The sequence below is a fragment of the Falco peregrinus genome, chromosome 5, assembly GCF_023634155.1.
Source record: "Falco peregrinus isolate bFalPer1 chromosome 5, bFalPer1.pri, whole genome shotgun sequence".
NCBI lineage: Eukaryota > Metazoa > Chordata > Aves > Falconiformes > Falconidae > Falco > Falco peregrinus.
The window spans coordinates 44,347,406-44,364,818 of NC_073725.1; the positions used below are offsets into that span (position 1 = coordinate 44,347,406).

The window sequence follows — 17,413 nt, forward strand, 5'->3', positions numbered from 1 at the left end:
TGTAGTACATAGTGACTGGATGGTCTTGGAAGGATGCTGATTTGCGTGTTGAGTGGCACTAATCTTCTTGTCATAGTCATAGTCTATAGATTTATTCTATGTAGTAGATGCTTTTGACAGAGCTAACTGAATCTGCATATGTTTTTATCTGCTGCCTTGATAAAGAGAACTAGGTTGAGTCTCTTTAATTTATCCAGGTATAAAACCCAAAATGCTTCAGGTAGTCAGTCTTTTTCTTTTACCTGTCAGCTGTCTGCTTTAAAAAAAAGTTCTTTCCTTCTCCTGGGACAGATGACTGAATAGAGATAGGGCAGAGATTTGGCAAATTTGTCAGTATCAAGAAATGATTATTTGAAGATGGAGATGAATTAATTTCTTAAGTTGTCAAGTTGCAGAACATAGCACTTTCAAAGAGAAGTACTGACAGTATACGTACATTTGCTCTATTAGAGGTGTCAGCCAATTGGTGTTTCTTGAACTTGGCAGGAAGATCTTTTAATTCCTGTTGGATCTTCATTGTGGCTTATAAAGAGGTCTGGTGTGAATCATAGGTTGCAACCATTGGAACTTTAATTTGCTTCTCTTCAGATACCTTTGTTGAAAAGTTTGTGTAGTTAGCTGCTTGCTGACTTCTGCTTCAAATACTTACGTGGTTGCAAGCTATCATTTATAGAGCCGTTTAGATGAAAATATTGAATGTGAATATTTTGTAGGTTTTTAGGTAAGGTCTTAAAATACTGCAGGTTGAGACTTGATAAGGTGTGTTGCTATCCAGCTATAGTTTAGAAACTCATAAATAAGAAAATGGGGATTTGGCTTTGTAGATAGTCTCTTCATTGGCTGGGCCATGTATTCCTATAAAAGCTTTTGGAAGAAATGTTGTGCAATTCTTCCTTTTGCTGTACTGAACAAGAAAAAAATAAGTTTTGACTCTGGCAAGTATTATAAAGCATGGGTTGTAAAAAAAAAATAAAAATATCAGAAATAAACTTTATTTAGGAGGTTTTGGAGAAGAATTGGTTTTAAGGAAAAAACACCAAAGAAATGATTAGTGAAATATCAGAGTAAAAGCATTGATGTGAATAGATAGCTTAAGTTTGGTGTGAGTAGAGGTTCAGTAGTTTCAGCAGCATCTGGGAATGCTTGTGAGTTTTATTGGACTTTGTAGAGGCTTGAAGGGCTGAGAGGATGATCTTCTCTGGTTAGTCTTTGTATGTTGGCAGTAGCGGTTTTGCTTCATAGAGAATAGTTTGAAGGGATGAACAGAAAAATGAGATGTCACTGGGTTCTGAGTGCTGGGGTAAGGTATTGCCAGCAGATGTAGACATGGTCAGTCTGGTACGCATCCTGTTGCTAGGTCTGTTTTTGTACTAATTGCCTGTGATTTCTCATCTGTTGATAGAATTTATGCCAAGTATATCTATATTTCCAGTATACTGGTTTGCACTCCTCTGCAAGTATCTGTGGGGTTTTCTTCTTCTGGTTGCCTAATCCTGCAAAAACTGTTTCTTTGTAGGCTCTAAGGCATTTGTTCTTCTGTAGATACCCTCTGAATAGCTGAATTTGAGTTGGGTTTTCTGTTAAGTATAATCTAGTTGTCTGTGGTATAATTACACTTGTATGTGTCTTTAGAATATGGTGTCTTTTTATAGAGGAAGCTATGTTTACATTGGTTGTTTAGTACTGTATTTGCCTGAATTTAATGCAGACCAATCACAAAAATGACCCCAAATGTTTCAAAGTTTACTGGGGGAAAAGAGTTTTTCTTATATTCAGTGTTTTCATTCTGGTGTATGTGTGCTGGTGTTGTGTGTGCCCCCCCCCGCAATGGGCCAAAACACTAGGGGAAAGAGGGACATAGAAAAGTATAAAAGGCAGATGAGAAAATATAACTTTCCTCTGGAGAAGATGGAATACTGATTTTACACCCTTTGGGGGAGAAGGAAAATAAATAGCATAAACGTTTTGAGCTTAGAAGATAGTTTTCCATCAAAAAAGTGAATGAAGAACATCAACTACTTATATATAGGTAGGCTGATGTATGTGCAGCATTGACATAACTGAAATTTTAGATGTGATTTGTGATCAACTTTGTATCCAGAGCTGCTTTCTAGATATCTGCCCTGCCCTGCCCAGAGTTTTTTGCAATGCATATGTGCTTGCTAGCATTCAGTTGTTTTACACTAACTGAAATAACTACCAGTATGGATGTGTTTACCCTTCTAAGCTATTTTTTAAACCTGTACTAAGATACTTTGTATTATCTGAATTATAGTATATAAGACTTATCTAGCATATTGAAAGTCTAAAGGATTGGGAGAGACCATCTTAGATATGATAAAGATCATTAGAGTTGATTTCTGTATGCTTCCTTCTGCTAAGGCCCAAGGGTGAGGCAAAATGGTATGGAATATTGGTGAAGGTAAGTGAAGCTGTACCACAGAACTTGGGAGATGAATACCTGGATGCAGTCAGCTGTGCTGCTGGCTTCCACAGCTACCAGTGAATGGGCGGCAAGGTTGCCAAGAGCAGTGGGGGGTGCCATGGAAAGCCATTGATTAGAAACTTAGGATCAGCTGCGTTGCTTACCTTTGTAAATCTGTCTGTGTACTTTGGGGGAGTGTGTTAAGTTGAGGCATTTTGGTATATACAGAAATACCTAGTAGCATGGTATGCTGTAAAATAGATGTATTTGGAAGCAAATTTAGAAGCAAACCAATAAACCTACTGTTTGGCAAGTGACTCTCTCTTCCTGGGTTAATTTTAGGAAATTCAATGGAGTGTGTGAAGGGTTTGTTTTCACTTAACTGTGAACTAAAACTCACAATAAAACCAAATGCATTTAACCAGTCTACTGTTTGATTAATCCTTAACAGGAGCAATAGAATAAAATGTTTTGTCTGTCAGGTTTTAACTCCTGTTGATGGAAGGATTGAAAGAGATTGAGTGTCAGGTTTTAAGAACTGTGATTTTTGTGTAACTGGCTGTTACGTTATTTGTAACTTTAAGGGTCGGGTATTGCAGTCTCTTACAGTTGTTCTTTCAGTTAAATACTGGGGTTTTTTTGCTGTTATCAAGCAATGTGAGACAGTAGTTCTGTGATCAAAATGTACTTTGGATAAAAAACCTGCAACTGTTCTGGAAGCTTAAGTGTCATGCTGGATGTAGTACAGCTTGGGAGGGAAAATAAGCTTGTAAACTAAAGAGTTTGCGTATATGACTGATGCCGGTTAAAAAACTTGGAATATATGAATGTCAGGGAACTATCAAAACAAAATTGGCCTAATAAATGTCTGTGTGTGGGCCCAAGAAATATGTCTGTATTACTACCAAAATTAAATTAGTCTGTTTCGGGTTTGGTGTGTGGGTTTGGGTTTTTTTTGTTTGTTGGGTTTTTTTTGGGGGTGTAGGTGTAGTGTGTGTGATGACGTTTTGGTTGTGTGTTGGAGTTTTTTGTATTTAAGGCCCTTGGTTGAAATTCCATACTCACTTACAGCCAGCATAGGCGATGCTACCTCCGGAACAGGGTGGTTGTACCCTTGCTCTGTTCCCTATCTGTGTTACTGTGGTGTTTTTTTTTTTGTTTGGGTTTTTTTTTTTTTTTTTTTTTAAATCTGGCATTGTTGTTTGTATGGCCTTATGGAAAGATAGCTCAAAGAAGTGATCTGACTGGAAAAGTACTTTGTTTTTAGCTTGCTGATTCAGATTTCCGTATGGTCAAATGAATGCTCTTTCCAGACCAAGGGAGACAGTAGAAAGTACACAGCAGGGGATGGCCAGTGATTATTGGCAGCAGTGTGCAATTATGTTACCTTAAAGCGAGCCTTAAGTAAAGTCAGCTGGAACTGCAGCCTGATTTCTCAGCTAACTTTTAGGAATTGTGGTCTATTTAATCTGCTGCAGATCTTCTTGTGTTATTTAGGTTAACAGGTCATATTGAGACACACTTTATTGCCTCATTGCAATGCTGGGAATCCAGTCCTTCAGGACTTTACTTGGTTGACAGCCATTATTCAGGTGAATGGTTCCATTGGCCTAACTTAGACCAGAATTCAGTAACAGAATTCTTGCACAAGAATTTTGACCTTTGTTTGCTTATAACAAGAGACAGCATATAATGGATGTCTGCAGATGATGCTTTGTGAAACTTGCTCTAAACTTACAGAACCCTGAGGGAAGAACAATGCTATATTCCTACTATTTTTTTCTCCTCTCCTACTTGCATAGTCTTGTTCCTATCTCTCTTTATCTTCCCTATCTACTGCATGTCTCTGCCTCTTTCGCTTCATTTCAACGTAAATAAGGTAGTCTGCTGGATTAAATCAGCTTCTCTATGCTTTTCCTCCATTTCCAGTTGAAAAATTGTTACAGTTAAGTTAACCAAAAGACTTGCGAATTAGATTTGACTAATGTTATATACTGCTGGTTAAGGTAGCTCATAATCCTGGTTAAAATGGAAAGACATATGTTTCTAAAGTGATGGGTGAAAACTTTGTGCCACAATGCTGTGGAGCCAAATTGGACTGTTAAGTAATTCAGTACAGGAAGATGGATTTATTTAGCTCATTCTTTACTTAAGTTATTTTGGTCTTCTTGTCCTGGAACTTTTTTTCTGCTGGTATCTTTAGTGGACCCTTCCATTCTTTTTTTTTAATTTTACTGTTTATTTCTTGGTTATTTTATTTATTTCTTGGTTATTTCTACTTTTTTAATGATGACAGAAAAATTTGTTTCTTTCCCCTTCTGCATGGGCCTCCCATGCTGCTGGCCACTTCAGGTCTCTGCTGGGTGACTTTCTAAAGAATGGAACCCTCAGGAGGCAGTGGGTTTTTCATGAGACCCAGGCAGTTTTGGTTTGGCTGGATGCTGAGATTACAGGATCAGTCTTCTTTCACTTAATTAAACCTGCTGTTTATGTAGCTCGGAAGTGAGTTGTTACAGTCGCACTGTCAGACAGTTCCAGCTGCACAACTTTGAGATTGGTTTCACTTTAGTCCTCTACGGGAGACCCTGTAGTCCAAAGCAATTCCTGCTGAGAGTTGCCCTGAGTTCTGCTTGGCCAGAAGCTAGATCAATGAGCTTTGTTCCACCAAAGAGCTGCAAAAAATGAGATGTCCATGTTATACTCTGTCCCTTCCCTTCCTGTCCTTACAGTGTAATTTGCTACAACTTCAGTTCTTCCTACAGCCAGTATTTGTGTCTTCTTCACTCCTTTTCTTCACATCTAATTCAACTGGCTATACCTACAACACCACATGCACTGGTGTCCCTCCCTGCTATAGGACTAGTGCCCCTCAGCACACCAAAGGATGTGGTTATTTTCTTGGGTCACAGTCAGCCTCTTCAGTATTCACATGTGAACTGTCTAACTTGATGATGTTTATCTGAACTGTTGATCCATCATAACAGCTTGCCCTATTTAGGCTGTGATATCTTGTGGGTGTCATGTCCGCCCCTGCTACCCCTTTCCTCCCCCCACCCCCCTGCCCCCAGTTTGTTTAGTAGTTTCCCACAGTATTTTTGAATGTTCAGACAATAAATTTGTGTCAGATCTTTTGCCAGAGCTGAGACTTAGAAGGCACAACTGGAGAAGAGAGCCCTGGCACAGTCTGTGTGCTCAAATATTAGAGACCATCTGTACAGATGGTCAGATTATTCCTTATACTGTGTTGCAGAGATCAAAGCTTTATTCCATCATAAAAGTTGTAGGTGATGTGACATTTAGTAGAGCAATTCAGCTATTGCTGTTCGCTTAAACTCCAAATTAGCTCCGTCCATAAGTAAGTTGGAAGAAGGAGAAACTATGTAGACAAAACCATTATAGACTTCTGAGATACATGTATACCCAACTATCCCCATTCCTTTGTCCTACAGAATCCTTTGTAACAACATGCATTTAAGCATTTTGAAAGTACCTAAGATTTTTTTTCAGTCACTTTGCAAATTCTCAGCTAAAACTATTACTTTATTTTTTTTAAATGCTGTGTTACTGTAAGATTTTAGAACTAGTAATAAAGTGTTTTTGTTTTTTTTTTTTTAAAAAGATATTTTCTGCCAGGTACTTGTCTCAAGGGATGGGGCACACTGTTCCCACTTGGCAAAGCTACTGGTGTTACTACATGGTGCATATTGAAACTTGGGAGAGCCAAAATGGTTGACAGAATCTGAGAGTGTGGAGCCAGGGAAGGAGCTGGGCTCGTAGCTTGGAGGAGGAAGTGGAAAGTGACACTGTGCGGTGTATTAGCTTACTAGGGTGCTATGTTATTGCAGATTGTAGCCAGAATTCACTGCACCAGAAGCACTCTGTGTCATCAAAGTATCTCTGCACAGTTGCACAGCTCCAGCTTCAAGAAAGCTGAGTGCAGGCATTCTGCTCTCTGCCAGGGAGAAGAACGCTCCACAGAGCTCCCTGCCAGCGAGAAAGATACTCCACAGAGCTCCCTGCACTCAGCTTTTCTTCCGCTGTGCTCTGCTTACTTCTCTGCTTCAGTTTTCTGTCTTGTGTCTTCTCTGACTGGTTGCAGCCAGGGCTGCAGAGGAGTAATGAGGGAAGATGTAATGGACCTATGAGATGCAAGACAAAAAGAAATTAGTTGAAACTGAGCTCTGGTGAGACTGAATAGAGCATGCTTAACTCTTCTGCATAAAGGACTGGTTCAGTTCCTTGCTGCTTAGTGTCCTGTGATAATTTTAATGCTTTTTATTTTGTGGTAAAAGTTTGCCAATTCTTTAATTACTAATATTATTTGCAGTACTATGGCTGCCTGCCTTCAGTTTTGCTGATTGAGCTGATTGTTTGATTATGCTTAAATTGCATCAGTAATATGACCTGAATTAAAAATGTTAAAAAGAAAAAGTTCATTTTGCTCCATTTCACTGATGTGATTTAAGGGGCAGCCCTACAGATACTTGGGTCAGCAGCTGAGGGAGTGGTGGAGGCAGAGATTAATAAGGAAGAGGTGAAGGGAAGAAGAGAACCTCCTAAACTGGTTCTGCCACTAGTGAAAATGTATGTGAAACTTCCACAGGCTTGCAGAGGTGGGGCAATGTAGACTATATTAATAGCTTCCCTTGTCTCAGTGGTAGATGTATCATCTCTGCTCACTGGCCTTAAGCTGCCAGCTCACAACTTTGGGGTGGGAATAAACTTCATTGCGCTGTCACCATCAATATATACCAGGTTTCTTGCTTTGAGAATCTGTTTCAGTGTATGGGGACTTCACTGGAACAAACATACTGCTATTGAGTGTTTCTCAGCACCTAGTATTTAATGTTTGGAGAGATGGAGTGTGAAGATACAGCTCACATACATACTGCATATGTAGGATTTTGTTTAAAATGAACTGATCAGTTCATTTCAGTGGCAAGGAAGTCCTTATAACCTTGACTTCAAAAAAACCCAAACAAAGTAGTGTAATGATCTCAGTCTGCAGGCAGCTTACATAAGTTTTCAACCATTTTTATCTCTAAATAGATAGAGAACATAGACTTAATGCTGTCTTTTAGTAAATTGCTGATCGTTTTAGTAGGTGAATGTGAGGGAGGGATAAAGCAGAAGACAAAAAGCAGCAATCGTAAAGATTCTTCTAACTGTGTGAAGCTGTCTATATCAATGCACTGAGCAAAAATAATTTAAGAACTTTTTTATTCTACCTTTTGTGAAAGTCACTTTGCTGCTAATATAAATTTTATTACATATTAAGAGGAATAGATAGTCCTCAAGATAAACTTCAGCCATCTGCATTTCAGGAATGGAATTTCTCATTCCTCAAATTTGGACAACCTGTTTCTGAGGCACTTCCAGCATCATAGGCTCCTTTATTTGCTGACTCGGCAGTTAGCTGGTACGGACAATAGTACTGTTCAGGGAACACAAAGATCATCTGTACTGATGCCAGGTGTCCCTCTCCGTTTGAAGGATGTGGTGTTAAGTTTGGATCTGATGATCAGACAGTTCTTTGGTTTCTTGAAAAGCTTGTTAGACTGGTATACTTTGAGTTGTCCCTAATTTGGGAATACATAAAGGTTTTAAGAAGGTCATTCCTAGGTATAGGATCTCCTGTAATGGTGTTCCGTTGCATGTCATTTGGAGCAGTTGAAGTGGAATGGATCTCAAACCTGTTCCATTTCTGTCATCTCCAGTGTGGTTTGGAATTGGTTCACGCTGCTGTGGGATCAGAGATAAACTTGCTACTAGGAACTTGATAGAGACAGAAAGATTGTACTGTTGTGATTTTGGTGTATGTCAGAAGAATACGATTTCAAACTGCATGCAGACATGCAGTCTTGGAGAATTTCAAGGGTGAGTCAACTTCTGACCTCCTTTTTCTGAGACAAAGTGGGGCTGGTTTTGGTCTCTCAGGGTAATTGAAAGTCTGCAGAGGCTGTGGAGTCAGCCATAGTATGTGCACCTGTGCTGATTATTATCTATGGCATGTCTTTGTGATTGACCACCTTGGTGAATATAGAGATCCTAGGAGAAGGAAATATGGTAGGGAGTCTTTGGGCTGTGCCCAAGTTTCTTACCAAGCCAGTCTACTCCATGCTACAGTTTTTGGAGGCTTCTCTCCAGAATTCCAGGGTGTGGAATCCAGGAATAAAAATTTGGAGGTAGAACTGCAAGTAGCTTTAATCTATCTATCTATCTATCTATCTATCTATCTATCTATCTCATAGTTTAAAGATCTGGAAGAGAAAGCATTGATCGTGACAAAGTAATATTAATATTCAAGTTAAGATTAAAGGAAAACATACCTATTCACTTCTAAAGAATGGTTGCTTCCTTAATGTCAGCTAACAGTTTTAATGTGTGTGGTTTCTTTTTCAGTGCTGCTATGATCATTCCATTTTTTTATTTTATTTTTGCTTTTTTTCCTAGAGATGTGAATTATGCCCTCATAAGGATGGTGCTTTAAAGAGAACAGATAATGGGGGTAAGTTTTATTCTTATTTTCTGTGAACTCTTATTTTGTAAGAGGGAAAGAAGTCTGTGGAAAGAAAATAATTGCAGGGAACCTAAACATCAATGAAAACACTGGCTAGTTTGGAAAGAGCGAGCTGTTTTACAGTAACCTTTATCTGGCCTATTTAGGTTGAATTAGTTGTGAGAACATCAATCATTATTCTTAGTTTTATTTTTAGAAGTTACAATGAAAGAGAAACTGCATTTTAACGTAAGATTTTAATGGGTAAAAAGGGTAAATTTTATGTGTATTTAGTTGGAGTTTGAATGTTTATAGAAAGGTGTTGAAAGTGCACCATTCATGGAGGAAAGTGGAATTTTTATGTCTGTAGCCCACACTGAATGCACCACTGCATTTTCAAAAGATAGCTCTTTCATGCCTGATTTACTAATAGGTTCTGTAACAAAGAAGTTAGAGCTGAAAAGTTGCAGTAATGATTACCTGTTCCTTGTATCTTTCTAATTTCATTGTTCAGGTTATCGTCAGTTCTGCTCCTGCTGAGTAGAACTGCTGGAGAAATTCTCCACTGAATAACCTGTCTTGATTATGTTTATACTTATAGGTGGGTGGTATGAGTGCAAAAATTTAACTTTTCAATAATTTCTGGAATTCCTTCTCTCTTTACTAAATATGTCTAAATTCTTGTCCATCATCTACCTGTAAACAGTTTAGTCATTTTGATACTGAACCCTTTCTGTTGTGAGAGGACAAAGTATGATCAGGATTGTGGATTTCATTTGGACAGTCTGTGTAATTGTATTCTGGAGATTTTATGCTGCATATATAATATTCTGACTAATTTATATCTTAGCTTAGTGTTGATGCAGATTTGCTATTTCTGTTGCAGTTGAGTTGCAGGAACACAGAGCCTTCTTGTGTTCAAGCTGATCGACCCTTGCCCTTGCCTATACTTTGTAAAGTACAGTATACACGCTAGTGTTCACCATTGTAGTGTTTGCTTATCTGAAACATGTTAGTGAACTTTGCATCATTTGTGAGTGTTGGGAGACTGTATTGAGCCTGTCATCTGTGTCAGTGAAACTACCATCTTAAGTGCCAGCCCATTACTTCAGCCTTAAAACTATTCCTCTCAGACAGGTTGATAATGGCACTGTTGAATTAATTTCTTCAGAAATGGCAGTTGGACCCTTGCTTTTTTTAGGCAGTGAGTAATAAGAAAGCCTCAAACCTCTTGAAATACACAGTAAAATTTGTGAAGTATGAAGCTTCTGATGTGTTTACTATATTTATACTTGAAGTAGTGTTTGGGAATGCCTTGCTATTCTCTATGGTGATTTTGAAACTTTTTCTTTGCATAAAGTTTTGAGAACATACTTTGACAGTGTGCATCAAAGAGCTGAGCATCCTGTTATCTCTCTTGTAGTTGTATTAATTGTAGTTGTGAATACTTGTCTGAAGGTGAAGTACTGTATAAGATTGAAATTCTTCAAGTTTAAACAGCAAAGATGTTACACTTTATGAAAAGTATTGTCCCAACTATAATTTTCATGACTAGCTATTTTCATCAGTGAAAGCTTCATAGTGAAAATTTCATAGCAGAGAAGGCTTAAGAATTTGTACTTCACCTTCTGAAAAGATACCTACCTTAGTAATAGATATTGTCCATGGTGTTGAATACAGCAAATTCAACCTTACGGACCAAATGTCCTTTAAATAACAGCTTTACAGAAGGATGTGAACCTTGGAAAAAATAAACTCCGACTGGTGTTGCATTTCAGAAATCTACATTCTTAACCTGAAGGTTTCCTTTAAAAGAGTTGCCTAACAAGGTATTGTGCTGGCAGAGTTTTGGACTTAAGGAAATACTGTTGAAGGTCATGTAATGGGATTACTGTTCTAAAATTACATTTACAGTAGGTTAATATTTTGTTATAATATATGTTATATATAATTATATATAATTATATCATATAAATACAATTATTATATATAAAATATCACATATATTATATATAATATATAATAATATAATTATATAAAAATATAATAAGGTTAATAATTCCCTTCACATTTTGTTGTGAAGGGAAGTGATAAAAAGATGCAGGTCTTCCTGAAGAAACTTTGAAACAAACATTTCTGATAAAACCTTGGAAGGATCCAGCTTTAGACATTTGTAATTATGGAGTCTTTTCTGTAAGTATAGGAATAATTAAATGGTCTATAGCTTTTCAGAATGACTGAAGAAATTACTGATTTTATGTCAGTGACACAAAGTTATGCTTCTTTCTGCCTTCTGGCAACAGGTAACTGCAGTCTGTAGCCAGAAAACCAAAGCAGTTTTTGTTTTGAATATGCAGATAGCATAGCTCATGCATATGCATGATCTGCTGCTCTAGCAGATATTTTTTTTTTTTTTTTTTTTTTGGTAACAGTCTTCTGGATATTTGCTTTTTAATAGTGTGAAGAAATGTGTTTTGTTTGGGTGTTGAAGATACTGTATTTTCTTTTATGTCAGGAATCTTAGTGTTTTGTGGTCCGCTGAGCTTTTACTAAAGGGTTCCATGATTTTCTTAACCTGCAGTAAGATGCCATTGCTGCAGAGAGGACCCTAGCTATGCATTACTTCCTCCTCCTCTGTGATGGTACTAGCATTTAACATCACCCTCCACCCCCTGCCCCGGGTTCCTTTTCAGCTAAATGAAATCAGTTCCCTGACTCAGCGGACCACGCTAGTGCTGCTATAGGGGAACGGCCAGGACTGTTCTTTTACCAGCGGCCTGTACATTAGCTGTCTTAAGTCGGTTGCACAGCTGTAACTGAAAGCAGCCTATTCTTCCAGCACCTATATATTGGTGTTATCTTGCTTTTAAGAACTTTGGGGCACTGCAAGATATATATGACAAAGTAGTCTGGGAATCAGACTTGCATTGTTGTTAAGTATGACTTACTGATTAGAAAATACTAGTGGTGCTCTATGGTGTGGTTTTGTTGGTGTGTTGTGGGGTTTTCTGACCCCCCCTACCTCCAAGTGGCATGAGGTTCTTTTGTGTGCATTCTTCCTCCTTCTCCCTCTCCCTTTATCGGCCTGTTCCTGCTTATCTGACTTTCTGGAGATCAGCAGTTCTTTAGATTTGCTTCTTAGGTTTCATATTTTTAGTTGGAGACATCTACTCTGCCTTAGTTGTGCTTATCAGTACAGTTGTTGAGGGTTAATGTTATATGTTCCAGTATCATCTGTGGCAAATACGGAATTAACAGTTTTCAGTGATACCATAAATACAGTGTTCTTGGAGCAGTACCGTCTGAGACCTTACACAGAACTTGAAAGTGCCAGCCTGAGATGCTAAGAGAAGAGGAGCATATCATGGAGGCCAAACAACATTTCACCTGCTCTCTATTACTGTGAAGTAGATTCTTGGGAGTTTTCTTGTATGACTTCTCAGTATACTTTCCCTGCCTACAAATAATTACGCTCTGGGACTTGTTTAACCAGAACTGGTATTTTTGTGTTTAATGGAAGAGTCCATCACACTATTTATGTGTCCTCTTCTGCGTAAAAGTTTAGTTCCATAATGTTGTGTGGCAAGGCGTTTTGCAGTTGATCTGTACAATATGTCAAGATGTACACTGGTTTGTTTTGAAGCTGTTACCTGACAATTTTATTTGATGCCGCTTGGCACTTGCCAAGGGATAGGACGAGACAAAGAGCAATTATTCAATGTTCACCTTTTCAGTGCTTCTTCTGGCTTTATAGACCTCTGTTATATTCTTCTTTTGTCTCCTTTTCAGGATGAAGAAGCCCAAAGTGGGCATTCCTTGTACAGAAAACTGACCATCCCCTTTCTCCTTCTCTATATGTCTTCCAAATAGCACATAGTCCTTACCAGAGCTGAATGTGAAATTTTAGAGAAGCAAATCTACTGTACGTGATGCTATGGAATCTCTAGACTGCAAAATGATTACAGTATGATTTAGTGTTCCCTAACATAGCCTACTAACGTAATTATGGGTCACCATTTTTTGGTACACATTTTTCTCATTAACTACAGAATGTTTTCACTAGCCTAAGCATTCATGTTACCTTGAAACTAGGATAAATCCTGAAATTGGAATGAAGGCATTGATTTTTAGCAAGGCTTTTGCCTGAAGAATATTCTGAAGATTGGGTGCACTGTTTTCTGCATTTGCTCTGAAAACAGAAGACATGGGTAATTTACATTTTTGCAGCATTAACTGTTTTTACAGCCATAGTTAACTCTTGGCTCTTTGGGTTATTGGAGATGGAATGGGACAAGTGGAAGTTCAGTTATTCTAGATAATAGTGACTGTACTCTGTACTAACCAAGTGGTTTCTAGGCAGTGTTGTGGAAATTTTACGCTTTAGTGTTGGAAATCCATGCAGATGATTCTGCACCAAGTTGCTAGCGTGTCTGGGTCTGGGAGGACTGAAGAGTCATGTAAAGTGCCAGGTGGAAATGACATTTTTTGTTGCCCATAACCACCTTAGGTACACTGGAGAGTACACAGATGCCTGCCTGTTCTTGACTTGGTGATGGTGGGTGCTGTCACTGTAATCAGAACCCGTAGTGAGCTCAAAGAGATAATTCTGTCTGGATTTGAGTGGAATATGTCCTAGTCTGCCTCAGTGTCTGTCCCTCCTGTGTTTTCCATTGTCAGAGACCTGAACTGACCCTGAACAGAAGCAGCTAATGTCTTGTTCTGCATGTTTGTTTGCTTTCTTCATACTGTGAAAATGGTCATTCTGCTCCTGCACTTGTACAGATCTTGGAAACAATACAGTTGGATTTAGCAGAGTGTAGCCTGGACTAATATCTGTGGTGTGGCTTATCGGTCAGCAGCAGGTTATCTGTGCTAAGGATTATTAGGAGTTGACTGTATTTAGCTACATGTTTGATTTAATTAATTTTTTAAGAGTAGTGGTCGGACATTGCACAGTTATGATCAGGGTGATTAAGTTTTGAATACATTTTAATAATTTGGCTGCCTAATATTTGTGACTGTCTTACAGCTATGGTTAATTTTTGTGAATAAGAAATAATCTTTCCTATATGTAGGCTTTGTGGAATTTGTTTTTATATAAACAGGACTTTTCAGTGTTCAGAGGCTGCAGTTCTATAAATTCTGTTATTTACTGTAGTTTTTATTGATTTTTTTAATTGATATTAAAAGTAGAAAAATAGGATTGAGTTGAAAAAGGAACTTTTCTCTTAGAATATATTTATTGACAGAATTCCTTGCTAAGTTTGGTATTCATGTTCATTCAGAGGCACCACTGTGGTTTTAAACACATGACTGTTTTTTTGAAATGAGAAAAACTGATGCTTGTATGAGTTGCTAATTGATTTGCTGTCTTATGTGTAAGAAGGCTGTTGAAAGAGAGGTTAACTTTACTTTTAGTTTTGTACTCTGTATGGATTAGTAGTTGGACAAAATATAAACACATTTTTTTTGGAAAACAGAAAAGCAACAAGTGAGCATTTGTTTGAAGATACTTGAGAATTGTTGGCTGTTTGACAGTTTTGGGCCTTTTCCATTCAGTAATGTTTCCTTAACTGTTGCAGTAATTTCCTTTTGGGTTTTTGACACTCAGTGAGGAGGAAATAAAATCACGAGCATTGGAATGTATTATGGTTTTTTTTGAATCCAAATTCTTCTATCTTCTCACAATACTGGGTATGCAGTGTGTTTTTGTGCAAATTGTGCAGTTGTATGTAATACTGTGCATCTCCTATTCAAATAGTTTTCCTACAGTAATCTTTGTCCACGATTTTCTGTAAGCCTAGAAGGCTTGATTTTGCTGTACAAGTTGTTACTTTGAAATCTGATTCCACTGGATGATGATCAGGAATGCTGTCTAACAGCATTCTTTGTGTGACTTTTCACCAAGACTTCTTTCATGCAGCTGCTTGGGAAAAAGCCAGTTAACAATGTGGTGGTTTTATGTCATGGTCCAGGCCCTCTTCCCATCCCCTGGGTTAGCGTCGGGGTCTCCCAAGTCTATAAAAACATTATACGCTCAGTTTTGCTATCGCTGTTGTTAGTCAGCAGCTCTCACCTTCAAGTTTACTGATCTGATACATTTTCTGGGTATTAATGTCTAAAAATGTGGATGGTATAATGTCATATGTACGCATTCAGGCATACGCATTTTGTAAGAGGTGCTTACCTACAGATGTTGTGGTCCTTTAGTGTTGTGCAGATTTGTAGGGATTTGAATGTGTATTTATTTTTTTTAACTGGGAAAGACATTAAAAATTGATAAACAATTTAAAATATTTTACTAATATACATACTACCATGTAATCTATATTGTGTATTTATTATTTATATTGCTAGTAATCATAATGTATAACTATGACAGATTTTTTTAGAGCTTTAGATAAATATTTATGACACTACTTCCTTATGTTGTATCAAAGGATTTCTTGAGGAAGGGGAAAGAAACTCATTAATGCTTGTAGCATGCCAGATAAAATTATTAAAGCTATTAGCTTACTCAGTGTACCAGTGGAATGTAATCTGAAGCTGTTTTAAAAATGTACTATTTGCTGTGCTGCTGAATGATGATCCAAAGTGAATTTTTCAAATGTACCAATTCTTTGAGGAACAAATTTTGATAAATGGAGAGTTTGGTGAAATTCTATAGCAGGATTCTGTAGGGTGAAGCCTTTGCTTCATAGACAAACTATTGATTTATTTTATCAGAAATTATCCTTCTTTCTATGTACCAATGACTAGCAACCACAGTTGTGAGAGCTCTAGTGGTTAAGTGTGAGCACTTTTTTTACCCAGCTTTGAAAAGACTGGATCAAACAATGCAGTTACAACACTGTATTAACTACAGCAAACTCTAAAACTGTATTTACTAGGGTAAGGAAAATATAGTAACTTAAGATGATAGCTTTATTTTCTGCAAGTTTTATTGTCTTTACAGGAAAGGAAGATCAGGGTCAACATAAAAAAGCATGTGGAATGCCTTCATGGAGAGAGCTTAACTAAAGGCCTACAATAGCATTTATTTTTACCCTCTGGCAAATGGTAACAGTCTTAAGGACATCTTGCTGTATTCACCTTTCAGAGTGGGACAGAGCTGAGTCTTGGGGTCAGTCAGCAGATCTGATAGTTGTGGAAACTGAGGGTGCAATTTCCTGTAATCTAGAACAGCTGTTGACCTCTGCTGAGCAGAGTGGCCTGTAGTTATCCCATGGGTGGCTGTTTCTGCACTGGTAGTTTTGTGTATGGTAATCACACCGCCTCAGTGTGGGTTGTATCAACTTATTTACTGATTGTACTGGAAAGGTAAACTTCTGTTATCCCACAAGTTTAGTAATCGGGTGAATAAAATATTGTACTCTGCTACATGGCAAGCTTATACTATGTGGATAGGCCAAGGAGGCACTGTTGAAAGTGAACAGTAAGGTGAGACCTTACCTTTTAGTGGCAGCCCACGGTTGAAATGAATTGAGATATATCCTTAAATTACAACCTGGAGCAACCATGATAAGAAATGAACTAACATTTCAAAAGGAAATGTTTTTCCATGCTAGAATAATTCCTTCACTTGATTTAGGAGTGAGCTGTAGTTTTAAGCAAAGTAGAATTTCCTTAGTGAGTTATAATGGACTCTTCAAGAACTACACAAAACACATAAACAAATTCTACTCTGGAATTGGTGCACGGTTAGGAGACGGTGATGACATTCCGGAGCTCTCCTGTGGGACCAGACTGACACTATGGTTGGATCTTGGTGTGAGTTTGTGATTCTGGCCTCTGCAGTCTGGTACTGCTTTGCAGTACAGCTTTAACATTGATTGTAGTTAAGTAGAGGCCCTAGTTTAGTGCCTACTCTGTGTCTTTTAGATCACAAGCTATAGGTGGGCTTCTCTTGATTTGGATAGTAGGATGGACTACAAGTTTGTTGCTGTTACTTTATTATGAAGTAAAAATTCTAAAAGTAAGGCTTCAAAATTTGTACTGTAAGATTTAACGGTACTATGAATTGATTGACAGTGACAGTGCTTTTGTGAATCAGGTTTTGAACACTTAAGCAGTAGTTTTAAAGGCATAAAATTAGGTGGATAATGTACTATGTATTTTTTTATCTTCTTGGATTTCCTTCATTAATTTTTAGATTACTTCAGTAGAGTTTGGTTCTAGTTACAGAGTTCTTTGTTGGCAACAGTCTTTTGTTTGCTGATGGTGAAATTATTAGGAGCTACTTGTTGTCACATTAGGATAACAGATGAACTGTTTACTTTTGGTTAGGATTACAGAAGCTGAGTTTTGTTACTCTGAATGTTAATGAATAATGTATATTCAAATTATATATGCTAAGTATGTACTGCTAGGCTTTCAATGAACTAAAAATCTGTTAGGAACCTGAAATAAAAATCTCAGCAAAAGATTAGTAAAACTTGGATAGATTCTGTGCTAGTAATTAAACATTTTGCATGTCAGAGTGAAACACA

General features: G+C 37.7%; 1 protein-coding gene across 6 annotated transcripts in view; it reads left to right on the top strand.

Annotated features, from left to right (window-relative positions):
* MLLT10 (MLLT10 histone lysine methyltransferase DOT1L cofactor) overlaps positions 1-17,413 on the top strand; it is a 136,913-nt gene that overhangs the window by 20,361 nt on the left and 99,139 nt on the right. For all 6 annotated transcript variants that reach the window (XM_055806257.1, XM_055806254.1, XM_055806258.1 and 3 more), the window contains one exon: positions 8,879-8,933. In XM_055806257.1, the coding sequence (XP_055662232.1) occupies positions 8,879-8,933 (55 nt within the window). The remainder of the gene's footprint in view (positions 1-8,878; positions 8,934-17,413) is intronic.